Here is a 15,137-nt window from a genome sequence, read left to right on the forward strand (position 1 = left end):
GGTGAGAGAGAGTCAACATTGCTGAGAAATACTCAGAGGAGTGGGAGACCTAGGATCAAAAACAGTTGTGGGCTTTGGCGGAGCTGGAGTTCCGATGAGGTTTCTAGCTTGGGTGATTTTATATATGGCAAATGGGCAGAAAATTGAGCTTGGGGGATATGAACAAATAAATCCAATGGCTCTTTTAGTGCTAAAATCTTTCCATGGAAGAAAGAGACCAGGGTATTTAATGTTTTGGGAAAAGAGGCCCTCATGTACCAAGATCCATTTATTTAGTTGCAGTTAAGTGGCTCACGAAGCACTCCCATATTTTAAAGTGGGCTATTGACATGTCGTACATGGAGGTAGGGCAAAGAACTAGAAAGAAAGAGAATGAAACTTCTAGTCCTTTGCCCCTGGGGACACAGGCACGCTGCCTTGTCTGTGGGTCTGTGGACTGGATCACTACACTTCTTTAGACTCATCAGTTGCTTGTGGGCAAAAAGTTTTATCTTCAGATTTTCTTTGTCTGAAAAACCTTTCTGTCTGTCCCCCATCCAGAACCACAAGTTGCTCACATTAAAACAAGGAATCATCTCTGATTTTCCTCTGTCCCTTCAATTCCTTCCAGAAGCAATGACTGACAATGCCTTCAGAACACGTCCTCATTGCATCCCTTCCCTCTTTCTACCAATGCCACTCTATTGAAATCTGGCCCCACCCTTCTGCTCAAGCACAGCCCTAGCCTCCTACTCACTCCCCTGCCTCCTCCATACAGTCCCGTCCCCCTGAGCAGCCAGATTAGCCTTAAAAATAGAAATCCAATCATTTCACTCTCAAAATCGTCCTATGACTCCCAGCGCCCCGACCCTGTGCACTCTATGTTTCAATTCCTGCCAACCTCTGACCTTGTCTTATTTTGTTTTTTGGTTCTTTGAATGTCCCTTGTCTCCTCCCATCTCAGGGCCTTGCTAGAGTTGTTTTTGGAACATGGCGTAGCTTCCCTGGACCCTCCCTCAGCTGGCCCCTTCTTGCCTGCAGCCTCCCAGCTTTTGCATCTGCACATGGTCTCCAGTCATGTCCCTGGGAGATTTTCATCAGCATGCTTACCACTCCAGACACCTGCTGGTTGTCTATCTCACTGAACTTCAAGGTAAGCCCCAGGAGAGCAAGAGTCTTGTCGGGTGTGGTGGCACACCCCTGTAATCCCAGCAGCTTGGGAGGCTGAGACAGGAGGATTTTGAGTGAGGCCTAAGCAACTTAGTGAGACCCTGTCTCTAAATAAAAATAAAAAGTCTTGGGCATGTGGCTCAGTGGTCGAGCCCCCCTGGGTTTAAACTAAACAAAGAAAAAAAAAAAAACAATATCCTCAGATTATAGCAATGTGGATTGCCCAGTCACAGTAACTGCGAGGGAACAAATGAATGAACATGAATATTAATGCTATTGAATTAAAAAAAAGAATTTCTGTCACAAAGATGACCAGGTTTATAAATGACATAGAATCTGAGCACTTAAACTGTAGGTAGAAATTAAATCCAGGTTAAGAGAAAATAAAAAGGGTAAGCAAGTGAAGGCCACATAGCTGCTAGGCAGAAAAGAGATTATGCTAGTACATTCTACCAAGGCAGAAACGTCTTAAAGTGAAGAAGCAGTATAATTGCCATCCTCATTGGCTAAAAGGCACTGCTGGAATCTTCTGGTATTTCTTGAAGCCCTCTTCCCTTGAAAACCATCCCAGCAATCACCAACATTCAATCAAGTCTCCCATTTGGGAGAGAGAGAGGCAGACATGCAAACTCGAGTACTCTCCTTGGATTTTTCCACCGTTCCACGCCAACTGTTTACTCTCTTGCTGCTGGAGGCCCCCTTCACAGAGAATACAGTGTGAATACCTCCCCCCAGGATGGCACAGAATGGCCGTCCTGAAAAGATAACAGCAAGCCCAACATGGCACCACAAGATGGCTAGCTGGTTCGGTGTCTTAATTTGGATGGATTTTCCTTAAGAAAATGTCTAGAAAAAAATCTCTTTTTAAAGTTTGGGCTATGCACAGTCAATTCATAATAATAAAAATGACAGTGAGGCAAACAATATTATTCTGGAGTGCTCCATTTGGCTCAGGTTTTAATATAATTTAAGCAAAGCTTAAAGTGTTCTCTTACTCGTGTTCCCAGGACTCTTGGGCCCTCACCACACAGGTTTCCCCTGCCTCTTCCCTCTCCCTGGAAAAAGAACATTAGCCACGCAATCTTTTTTTTTTTTTTTTTTTTTGGTACTAGGGAAAACTCAGGGGAACTTGACCATATCCCCAGGCCTATTTCATTTAGAGACAGGGTCTCACTGAGTTGCTCAGCACCTCACTCTTGCTGAGACTGGCTTTGAACTTTCGATCCTCCTGCCTCAGCCTCCTAAGCAGCTAGGATTACAGATGTGCACCACTGCACACGGCTAGCCACACAATCTTATGACATGTGTAGTCCTGGAGGAGCTCCTAAGATAATATTTGGAAAAGACCTGCCAGGAGCCTGGAGTGTGGAAAAGACATTCTCTACCTGCCAGGACCATGCAGGCCTGCCAAAAATTGTTTTGCGATTGTAATAGAGGAAAAACTTCCAATGACAGGATCTATGATCAGTAAATGGCAAAACTCACTCAGGTCACCAGAATCTCACAGGAAACACTGGTGCCCACTAATAGAGGACAAGAGAGGGTAGAAAGAGTCTAGTCCCAGATAGAGTTAGAGACTAAGGCATCCTGGCCCATTTCAATTTTAGGACCATATCACAAAGTCTACTCTAAAGACCATTTCCCCAGTATTCACAGCACATGCTCAAGTTTTACCAACTTTTACCTGTAGGTGGCAGCAGCTTTCTTCTGTTCTGAACATGGTTGCCTTGGCCTTTGTTTCCTACCACCAATATAATTCCATACTTCCTTTTTTAAAATTTTCATTATTAAATACTTCCTAGCCAGTACAGTTTGAGGAAGATTGCTGTAAGTCACTTTCACGGTAAGAAACCAGTCCATTCTTCAGTTAAACTACAGGGTTCTTCAAAGAGCACAAAATAATTCCAAAAGTGATAAATAATAGTATTTTCTTTCTCGAATCCTACAAACTGCAAACACTAAGAAATGCTATGTTTCCTTTTATTTAGGTTTCTGAGGAAAAAAAGGCCATGAGTAGAGGAATGGGAAAATAGATGGAACTAGAGAGATTTCTGTTTTACAATTACATTAATTTAATCCTATGGGTGATTTAAATCATTGCTTCTCCACAGGATGTAACTTGATGTGTCCATTTATAAAGGTGCTCTGCACACATTAGAGAAGTTTTATTTAGCCTTCACAGAAACTGAGGGGAACTGGCTGCTTCTCTTTATTGGACAGCTATCGTTTCTGCTTAGATGTAACATGTAGCCCTTCTGGAAAACACATTTACCTCACATACTGAGCTGCAGTCCAAGCCTAAACCCACCCAGACTCAGGATCCTACGATGTTAAAGAGTCAAGGGTCCCAGGGACTTGAAGTAAATTACAGCCTCATTTGAGGCTGTAATAAATGCTGGGTGGGTCAATGAATCACCTAGGTGGTAGTAAAGAGATTCCTTTTATGTAAAGCTGAAATTTGATGGTGAGCTAATACCTAAGGTTTATGAAGCACTTTCTTCCAAGGTGATACTATGAACAGTTTTATCTCTTAGGCACTCTTCCCAAGACCCAATTTAAATAGTTTGGGTCAGACATCATTCATTCATTCATTTAAAGAGAATTACTGATGTGTAGGAGGCATAAAGGTTAATTAAGGGGCTGGGAGTGTAGCCCAGTAGTAGTGCACTTGCCTGGGAGTAAGGCCCTGAATTTGATTCCCAGAGCTGTAATTTAAAAAAAAAAAAAGTAATTTTGAATCAGTGACAGATTTATGCCAGAACCCAAACTTGTCGACACAAGTTTTATGCATTTCATAGGTGGTTGCTCTGCTTTCTGCCTATTTTATATGTCATCACAAGAACTATGTATGTTTAGGTTTAAAGAACACATTATAAAATACGTGGATGAAAGGCAGACTCTGGAGTAATGAAGGTTCAAGGTGATTAAGATCAAACACTTTCAAGTTTCCAGGAGAAGGGGGTCTGGGTCTCTTCTGATTAAACATCCTCAGTTTAGGCTCTTCAATAATCAAGAGTAAGACCTAAGAGAAGCCACTGATCTTAGTTATTAATGATAAATTATCCAAACTATAAAAAAAGTTGTTGCTGCAAAGGGAAGACATTAAAGTCCCTACTGCCCTTAGCAACAGCATCTAGAAGGATAAACAGATGGTGCTGGTTTAGGATGAGGAGTGTTTCCCCATCATGTTTTGGTACTAACCTCTTCCTTTGGGAAATGACTCCCTCCTCAGGTGCCCTTAGTAGGACTATCTCCTTTGGTCAGAGGTTGGGTGCCTGAATGACCGGGACCCCTCATATGTGGCCATACCCGTTTTCCAGTGGGTGACATGAAGGCGTTGGAGCTGAGGCACTCCAGGCCTGTGCCAGCCTATTAGCCCTGCTCCCTAGACTCTGGGTGCTCTCCTGGATGCGGTGCTGCCGAAGACCCTGTTCCTCAGCTTTTCTCTGGCCCCCATAACTTGCCTTACGTCCTTCTGAAAGACTACCTTTTGCTTAAGTTGGCCAGATTCAGTCAGTTTCCATTAACTTCCAACAAAGGAACCCTATCTGATAAAGAAGACTAAACTAAATGATAATTTAGAGTTAATGGCTACAAGGGGACACGGGGCTCCATCAGACTTGGCAGCCTTCCAACCGTGCACTTAAGTAGCTGTGATCAACCCTGGTCTGATTCTGGGTTGGTTTAGGTATTTTGATAAACATACTATCAACTGCACTTATAAAATGGATTAAAAGAAATACAATAATTACAAGGGTACCCGTCTTATTTTATAATTACTAGTGACCAGGTGACAACCATTATAATACAGGGAGAATATATTTGACTTTAAAATTGCTAGTACACTGTCCACATATGTATACAGAGAAACTTCCATGGCTTGAAAGATGACATTACACAAATAACTGATAGAGGAAAACCAAAACAAAACTGCTGGCAGACTGAGCATTCCCACGTGCAACACCTTAAGATTTATAATCCTGAGCAGTATTCTCAGCATATTCCTTCAAATACATATTTAGGAATCATCTGTACTTCATAATGGATGGCCAATGTTTTAGCCCAAATACACCTACTGAATGATTCCATGAAAGAACAAACTTCTCGATACACACACACACACACACATATGTATGTATATACACACATACATACACACACACGTATCATAAGATCTTTCTTCATTTTAACGTGATATGTTAATTATAACATGACCGGTACTAGTGCTATTATAGATACACATTTCTTCATTTCTAAGAAATCAGGCAACATTGTCCTGCACAATATATTAATGATTCCACATGTTCTTCAGGTTTACAACATGATCAATATTTTAAAGTTTAACATCTGAACAAGTTTAACAGCGTGGGAGGGGATTGCAATAGACAATAACCCATGTTACACAACTTAAAACCCTGTAAAAAGAACTTTCCCAGAGTAAATCATGATTCCAGATTGTATAAATTTTAAGTATCCTTTGCTGTATAAAACCAACCTAAAAGGTAACAATTATATGCAAATATGCTACAAATCCCAGGATTATAAACAAGTCTTTTTTTTGTTTGTTTTGGTACGAGGGATTGAATCCAGGGGCTCTTCACCACTGAGCCACATCCCCAGCCCTTTCTATACTTTAGAGACGGTCTCACCGAGTTGCTCAGGATCTTGCTGAATTGAATTGCTAAGGCTGGCTCTGAACTTGAAATCCTCTTGCCTCAGCCTCCCGAGCCTCTGGGATTACAGGCATGCGCCATCACATCTGGTGCAAACAAGTCATTTGAATTGTGAACTAATATCTCTCAGTCATGCTATACTTAGTTCACATGACATGATAGTCTTACACCTGACTACAATGCTGAGAAAATGCCAATAGAAATCAACAAAGAATTTACTGACCTGTCTAATAGGTTTATTACCAGGTTTTCCAAAAAACATTCATATTGTTCTGAGTTGCTGGTTGCTAAAAACAAAATACTCGGGGACTTTTAAAAGAAAAATGTCTCAGAAGTGGTCACCTTTATGCACAGCATGATGTTACAGCCCTAATTCTATAATTAGGTAAACAATTACAAAAAAATAACCTACTTTCTTTCCCGAATCATCTTTATTTGGCTAAAGCAATACTAGAGACAAAATCAGCTGATGCCAACAGGAAGTGAACCACTTTTATCACAGAGGTCTTTGCTGAAATTCTGGGTCACAAAAAATTTAAGAAAATTAGGTCAAAGTTCTTTCATAAGGTCAATTTGAGATGGACCACAAGTTTATTCAATTGTTTGTTTGTTTGGGGTACTGGGGTTTGAACCCAGGTGTACTTTACCACTGAGCTATATCCCCAGACCTTTTTATTTTTATTTTGAAATAGTCTTACTAAGTTGATTAGGACCTGGATAAATTGCTGAGACTGACCTTGAACTTGTGATCCTCTTGCCTCAGGCTCAGGAGTCACTGGGATTACTGGCGTGCACCACTGTGCCCAGCATGTGGGGTTACAAATTAACACTACAACATTTGGATTTATTTTATTTTTGTGGTGTTGGGGATTGAACCTGGGGCACTGTGCATGCTAGAAGTATTCCACTACTGAGTCACATTCTCAGCCCTGAAGCACTAATTTAAAGTCTATATAACTGTCATCAAACTGAATTTAAGGAGTTGGTTGAACCCATTAAAGAATTAAATAGCTGATACTGTGTTATATTTAATATAAAGAATGTGGTTTTTGAAGGGAGGTGAATTTGGAGATGGCTTCGAGTGAGGCACTTCCTTTTATTGTAATTTGTACATATCCAGGGAATGGGTTCATGCCAACATCAATTAATGGCCCATTTTCAGAATATGCTATCAAACATCAGAAGGAGCAAGCTTCCAATCAAAACCTAAAGGCAAACCCCTCCTATTGATTTTCCAATATGTATATGTTAAAAACAAGACCAAAAGAAAAAACAAAAACAAAAAAACCCAAAACCTACATGGGTTAGGCATTCAACTGTAAGTTTCATATATTAAAGTCCACATGTAATATCACGATTTTCTGTTCTATACATCAAGAAGCAAGGCAGTGGAAGACTCTGGTAATTAAAAGAACATGATCATGAATATTGAGTACACAAGGATCTGCAAGACAGTGGGTGGATATTCTGGCAGAGAATGCAGGCCACATGTTGGTGAGGGCACCAAAGTCTTCACCAAGCCTGTTCTAATCTCCTGCTTGTCCTACATGTCACTCTAATGGGAACCACACAGGCAAAAAACCTTCTGCTTAGCTTGCAATGAATTAAACATTCATCTGTTCTTGGTCTCCATGCTGGTAGATGAGTACCACCTGGTGGAAAGACTATTGGACAGGTGTGTAGGGACTTGGATTTATGCCCAAGTTTGACGTGTTACATTTTTGTCTGGGGGCTTCCTTTTCTACGTGTGTAAAGTAATGAGGCTGATCTGAATTTGTGATCCTTACATCTCAGAAACTATCAATTTGGAAATGCCCTATATTAGCTTTCTGATAGCAACAAATTCAGTGCCATCATCTACTATGGGGAAAAAAAAAGTTTAAAAAAGAGAGCATGTTACTTTAATGGCAAAAATTCCATGAATTGCTGCTGATATTCCTCAAAAATATTCCATATAACATTTGTAACTGTGTGTATATAAATATTTAAGTTCATTATAGAACTATATCTCCAACATTAAAACCTCAAATTGTGAAAAGGTTCTTTTTGCCCTCTGAAAAATTTGTGACACAAAATGTTCACACATCCAAATGTTAAATGCAATTCACATCCAGAATGTATCATCATTTGCATAGAGACTCTATTAAAACTGGAACTGTTTTGTGTATATGGCTACATAAAAATCTCAGGCATGTCAGTAGGAAATAAATCATATAACAGACTGGTGGCAACAGCATTCAATTGGTTAGAGAAAATTACTTCTATTTTACTGATGACAATTTCTATTAATAAACAGAGATGCTTTATTGTCTATGTCATCATCAAAAGAGCCCATAAAAAACTCTCTCAAGTTACACCCACCACCAATGTTACGTAACAGCCCTTGGCTGATGTTTTGGGGACACATTCAAAAACCACCACCACTACCATCATCAAACAAGGATACATGCCCAACTTCTTTAAAACCGTAGGAATTGAGCAGGTGGAACAGGAAGCACAGAGGAGGGAGGAAGGGGTGAGTACTGAGGGCCATTGCCAAGTAGGAATGACGCATCGAAATTTCCTTGCCAGCGTACCCCATGTTAAATGGAAATTTGCTGTGACATTGCATGTGTCTTTGAGAAAGGTGACCCTGCTCAAGGACCAGGGTGGATCCAGGTTTAAGGTGTATCCTGCAGGTTTTAGGAAGTATCCCCGTTTAAGACAATTTGGGTTTAGGGAAGTTCCAGGTTTAAGGTTATTGCTGCTGGGAATAGGGCGTTCCTGCTGCCTGAGTTCCAGTTGAGTTCTCGTGGAATTCAGAAAGTATTTGGGACGAGAATTGTGCGGCAGAACTGGGGTTTCCCCAGAACGTGTGTGGAGGCCGGTGTGAGTTCGGGAATAAAGAATTGCTGTTTGAATTTACAAAGCTGTGAGTGGCTTGTGATCTTGTGCCCAGCCAAGACTGCGGCAGGTGAGAAGCTCAGGATGAACACTCAGCTAAGCATGTCTTCGGGACACTCACACTGATCCTGGAAATTTTTGGAGACTCAAATTGACTTCAATGTCCAGTTCACAGGTAATTCCCAGCAAGCCTCTCCCTGTCCTGTTCGAGCCTATACCTACACACTGAAGAACAGATTCCAGATCTCTATCATATCTTTGATAAGAAAAGGACACACGTAACTTGGAAACAGTCACTTTCCTGTGGATTGGATATCAGAATATAATAGCTTTAAGCCAAAAGATCTGCAAAGAACAATTTGATCTTCACATTTAACTCTCTAATAAGGAATTTTGCTCATTTGCTCCAAACAGAGCAAGAAAGTGTAGCAAATGCTCTAAACAAGGGTTCACATGGAGAAGGGCAGAGTATGAAGCCCAAATATGCCAGTTTGACATAGAATTATTATGTGCTGAAGGCAACTCACAAAAGCAGACACAAGAAACACCCTCCCCTTTCCCTCTTTCTATCAGGAAGGGCAGGATGGCTCCTAATCTCAAGAGACAACTTTCCATATGGACCCAGGGATGGCATCAGAGAAATCCATACAACCATCTTACTAACCAGCCTTTATCTCCCATTAGTTTATCCTGTCTATTTACCTTCCCATAATTTGCCATCCAGTTGTGTTCCTTCTCTAAAGAAGTTATTGTTCTTTTGTTAAGATGCTTCATAAGCCTAGGTTCTAACCAATGCACACGTGATTGTCTCAAGCCACTCATGGGCTGTGTGTGTGTGTGAGCTATGTGTATTTGAGTGTATGAGGGACTAGACTGGCATTATGTGCTTCTTGGGCTGTGCAACACATGACACCTGTGTGCCTTTCCTCTGGCTCTGCCTGTGGTCCCACACAGCACCTGAGATGGGTGTGGCTTCCCAAGATGTCAATCAACCTGCTGACCACAAGGCATCACCAAGACTCCATCCTTGGAAACCCAAGCCCTTGCCTTATCTGGGTGGAACTTTCTCGAATATCTTTCCCCTAAATAAAAGCTGGGGTTCGGGGTACGCTCGCTTTCTTATTCCTTGCAGCGCTGGAGCTGACCCTTGGGGTCACTGAACTGTCCTGTCTTTAAAACTTATGTTTGTGAGCTGCGTGGTTTCTTCACCATTCTCATAGTTATGGATACAGCCACCTCCTTTGAACCCAGTTCATATTGCCAGACCGGCCAGCTGGTGATATGTGATGCATATATTAACAAACCTCTCTTTACTTTTATTAATCTGTCTTTTGTCAGTCTAATTTGTAGGGTTTTAGCCAATGAACATAAAATGTATAGAAAGAAAAAAAAATTTTTTTCTCTTATGGCAGTTACTGGACAGAGGAAGGTGTGGTTACCTGTACTTGTGGCCAATATTGAAGGAAAGAGGAGTGAGGACCAATACACAAAGAGGTCCACATGGCTGAACCCGAGGGTCCTCAATCCTCAAATCAGCAAAAGACCCCTATTAACATGGTGGCATTGAGGCAAAAGACATTCTGATAGGCAGAGTTTATATCTGGACTGGCCTGCTATCTTTGACTAATTCTATATTAAATGAGTTGTATGATGATCTTATAGTCCTTATTGGGGTGCTGATACACACTGCAACAAGGTCTTATGGGCATCCTTTAATTCCTGGGAGTCAGCACGTGGTCCTGCATCCTGATGTCTGTCATGGATTCTTTAAGCCCTGGTGCTTACTCTTCCCTGGATGCATACACTGTGAGCACATTCTTTCTGTTCCAGCAGATTTTGTTTGCCTTGAACAGACATTCTTGTCCACACATTTCTCCAGCTACAAAGGAAAGGCTGCCACATTCAAGAGGCCAATGGATGCCACCTTTATCAACACTGTGCAGAGGAAAACACTACTTACAGTTTTAAACTCTCTTTACTCAATAATCAACACTGGCTTGGTAGCTATCAACCACGGTCATTGACTTTCAGAACCAACCCAATGTCATTCATTACCTCAAGTCTTTTTATCTTTCACCAAATTCTAATTGCTTATGTGATGAATAATATTTTTTTTGCACTGAGTGGAGCGTTTGCTCCCCACCTTCAAAGAACCATGGCTCCTAACTCACAAAATAGTGTTTAAGGATCTAACTAAAGCCAGAGCTAAGCTAGTGATGAACTTGACATCTAATTCTATATATTATCCCACACTCCTATTTTGAAGACATCAACTATCTCTTTCCCTTCCTCTCTATTGCTAGATGGGTATTTAAAGTTTTCGATTTTTTTCACGGCCAATATTTCACAGAGAATTACCAAATGTTTATCACCACACTAGAAGAAGATGCTGGGTGATTCAAGGGCTTCTTCTTGGCCGGGTGATTTATTCCATATACCAGTCTCATAGTATTTGCCCAAGGAAGATTCAGGGTAGTATATATCATAGAAATTTTAACATAGAAATTTTAACTCCTGACCCACTGAAGTAAACATATTTAAACCCAGTATGGCCATGCTATCATCAATTCAGAAATGTCTCCAGGACTTTGTATGTCCATTTCAATCTACAAAGGAGGCACAAGCTCAACTCTTTGCTTCCTTACTAATTCTAGGTCTTCAAAGAAAGCTTTTCTTCTCTGGGATGGATTTTATGACAGTCTCTATATTATCCATATAAATGAAGGAAGAGATTTCCCCTACTCTCCACTCTCAAACTGGTCATAAATCGAGTTGATAAGTTCTCCCTTTGAACACTATACTAGAAATACATCTTCTTAGAGAATTATCCATTTTGTATTATAGATCATATGCACATCGAGTAATGTGTGTATGACGTCAATACATACACCAAGGGAAGGGATGAACACACAAGGCTTGATGGGTCTCCCCTTTCCATGTTCTCTCTCTCATACACAACCCCTTGAGGGTAGAAAGCACATTTTATTTATCTTTCTAATTTAGTGCTTTTAACAGTGACTGGGACTGTGAATAAATGTTGCTGAATAAATAAAAGTCGAATTTTCTCCAGGTTAACAGTAAAAGTCATTTTGTTTTCATGAATTACTTCTCTGGAGATAAACGTAATTTAAACTCATATGCTGTGAATTATGTAGGAGCCAGTTATCACGACTCAAGTCGTCCAGAAAGGAAAAGGGAGGAAGATTTATGTACTCAGACTTTCAATTTGACCATTGAGAACCAAGTTGGAGAAACTGGATTTCAAAACTGACAATTCTGTTCTCCTCCCTTGGCTCTTGTGGCTCACTTGAGGGTCTCATACTCTGTATGCCATGAAGTTGCTTTAGGACCATGCGCCTTGGACTGAGAAAGAACATAAACTCCATGCAAGGAAAGGGGGAACTGATTTCTTCTTTTGCATTCAGGTAATAACCACCTGCATGGTTCCCTCTGTTTTCTAGGTTTGTCAGGGAACAATACACTTCAGGGATTGTGAGAGACCAGGAAGGATACCACAGCTTTTGTGCAGTGTGTAAGCAAATGGCTTTCTTCTCTGTGCTCCATTTCCCTCTCTATGAAGAAAAAAAGCATAATATTTGACAACATCACCAAGCTATTGTGAGGGTTAATTAGATTTAATGGGGGAAGGGAGGAGAGTTGATTAGGTACCATTCAGATTCAAAGTGTCATTATTTTGTGACTAAAAATAACCCTGATTTAGGAATAAAATTAATTTGGAAGCTCAATCTTTGGTAATCATCTTCCTACACTTAAAAAAAAAAAAAAAGCCAGAGTTTCTAATCAAAATGCCACTCTAAGCAAATCCAAGGAAGGAAAAATGGAGATCTGTGAATTTCCATTCACCTTTGAAGCAATATCCTACACAGTTCAACTCTTTCTTTTTTGTTTCTTTCCTCTTCCTTTTTATGATACAGTATATGTTGAAAGGTGAGTTTGTGGCTGGAGAAATGTAAGCAAACACAACATTTTGAACCAACATTATTTTCTTTCTTTTATGTGTTAACATTTGTGAAAGCCTTTACCCCTTTACAGAATCAAAAATCAATATTTTGTGGTAAAATAACTTTTCATAAATTCCATTTATATGTTTATTCAAGACATAATTTGCCAATTTAAAAGATTCTTGGTATTCCTCCAATTAGAAAAAAAAAAAAAATTCCTAGATATTTAAAGCTAAGGCCGGTGGGAGGGAGAATCACCAAAATAGTAATCACTAAAATTAATATGATAGACTAAATACCTAACTGTGAAAATCCTCATGAGAAACTGAAGTTAGTACCTGAGAAAAATCTAGGTTGCTGACTAAATCTTACTAAAGAAAGAAAACATTCTTTTTAAAGGTAACAATTGGATAGTCCTGGGAAATGAAGTCATATCTGTTAGGAAAAAATACTGCACTCAAAGAGTTTTTGCTATGTGAAGAGTTTGGGCTAGAAAGGAATTGTATCAATGTTTATTTATATCTTTTCAGATGAAAGGCATACTATACCCTTCAACTGGTAGCAATGTATTGTCTAGAACATCAGGAATCATCTTTTTGACTTTAACACCATCCTATTAAAACTCCTCATAGGACTTAACAAATGGATCAGCTAGACTGCATACTCACCAAGCAAACTTCTGATTATTCATTCGATTTCCCCGGACCCTTGAGACTGGGGACGGATGTACCCTGTGGGCAAATAAGAATAATACACTCACTGAAAATGTACATTACTGATTGCATTTGGGGGGAAAAAACACACCACATCTATTTTTATAAATAATCTCTTCTAGGTTTGCTTCATACACTACCCTGTAGAATTTGCTAGTAAATGGATGCAAATAAATTCCTGGGCCTGAAGACCTAAAAGCCTTCTTTTCCCTTTTTAGGGATCCCAAATAATCAGGGCTTGCCACAATGTTCACTGGGAAGCTCCCAAAGTAGGTCCATCAAACTTTAATGAACTCAGGTACTCATTCATTCCATAACAGTCACTGAAAATCTAATCCTGGCCAGGTGTAAGAGTGGGTAGACTTTAGTGGGTGCCTTGCTGGACACAGTGGTGCATGCCTGTAATCCCAGTGACTTGGGAGGCTGAAGTAGAAGGTTCACAAGTTCAAAGCTCAATAATTTACTGAGGCCCTAAGCAACTTAGTGAGACCCTGTCTCAAAAAGGGCTGGGCATATAGCTCATGGTAAAACACCCCTGGGTTCAATTCTCAGCAACTGCACCTCCTCCACTCCTAAAAAAAAAAAAAAAAAATCGTGTGCCAGCCCTCAACAGCCCTCTTATAGATACTGTTTCCAGGAGGAGTGCACAGTTAGACAATAAAAGGTTAGGCTCGGGGGTAGAGTGGTAGCCTAGCACGTGCAAAGGCCAGGGTTCAATCCTCAGCACCACACACACACACAAATAGGGACAAAGAGGCAGTCAAGTGCCCACTCTTTCAGTGGACTTCTATATTTGAAATCCTGGAAAGCAAGATAACATTATGCAAATGTCTAAGAGCAGAAACTGTGGGAATGGGTGAGGAAGGAAGGGTGAGACAAGTGTTTGTAGAAGAAAAACTTTTTGGAAGTGATGCTCTACAGCTGGGCTGTGAGGAAGGCACAGTCACTTCCAAACTTTAGCCAAGATAGAAGTGCAGAATGCAAGGATCCACCAGTGTCTGGTGCTGGGGTCCTGTGTGGTTGGAGCTCAGAGCTCTCAGGTATCACCCCCAAGGGAGCAGCTGCTGGACCTCAACTGGCAAAAGGACATGCTACCCTTCCAGTGTCCCTGCCACCAACTCCCTGCTTTGTCCCACTTTTCTTAGGATTTGTGAGATATTTTAGTTTCTACTGTCTTCCGTCTTTAAGCTTCAAACATTGCTTTCATTGACAAGACATGAAAGAAAGCAAACAGGGATTTTAAAACTGGTCTGAAAGTCCTCTTAGAACCACCAAGCCCCATCAGAACCCCAGTTCCTCCTGGCTGCTTAGCAAGTGGAAATCACTGTACTATTAAAACACTACAGTTCCAGCCCCTCCCAAGGCCAAAGGCAGTCTTTCCCTAACCCAGCCCCCGCCCCCCAGTCAGACTGCGCTTTGCACTCAGAAGGCTGATTTCTTCCAACATCCCTTATTAACATTCTTTTCCTCGCAGGCTTCTCTGTGGCTGGTGCAGCTGAGCTGCTCAACACAGATTTTCTGCTCTGCATGGGGGGAGGGGGTGTTAATTATGCAGAAAGATGGAGGGAGGCCAGACAGCCCCTCTGGTGAGCTGCCTCATTCAAGCACAGCCCACTTCCTGCTGTTTTGCAGCTACAAGGATCACCTGTTGGTATTGGCACCCTGCCAAACTGGGGCCTAGCGGAAATGACAGACTCAGCTAGAAATGAGAGCCAGCTCATATTCTACCACCCCAAGGGGGGAGAGCAGTGGGGGGT

The 15,137-nt window shown here is 41.0% G+C and overlaps 1 protein-coding gene across 2 annotated transcripts in view; it reads right to left on the reverse strand.

Moving 5' to 3' along the window:
• The window catches only part of Klf12 (KLF transcription factor 12), a 426,606-nt gene that overhangs the window by 57,317 nt on the left and 354,152 nt on the right, over positions 1-15,137 (reverse strand). For both annotated transcript variants that reach the window (XM_026398090.2, XM_077792866.1), the window contains exon 6: positions 13,336-13,398. In XM_026398090.2, coding sequence (XP_026253875.1) covers positions 13,336-13,398 — 63 coding nt within the window. The remainder of the gene's footprint in view (positions 1-13,335; positions 13,399-15,137) is intronic.

Source organism: Urocitellus parryii, chromosome 2 (assembly GCF_045843805.1).
Source record: "Urocitellus parryii isolate mUroPar1 chromosome 2, mUroPar1.hap1, whole genome shotgun sequence".
Lineage (NCBI taxonomy): Eukaryota > Metazoa > Chordata > Mammalia > Rodentia > Sciuridae > Urocitellus > Urocitellus parryii.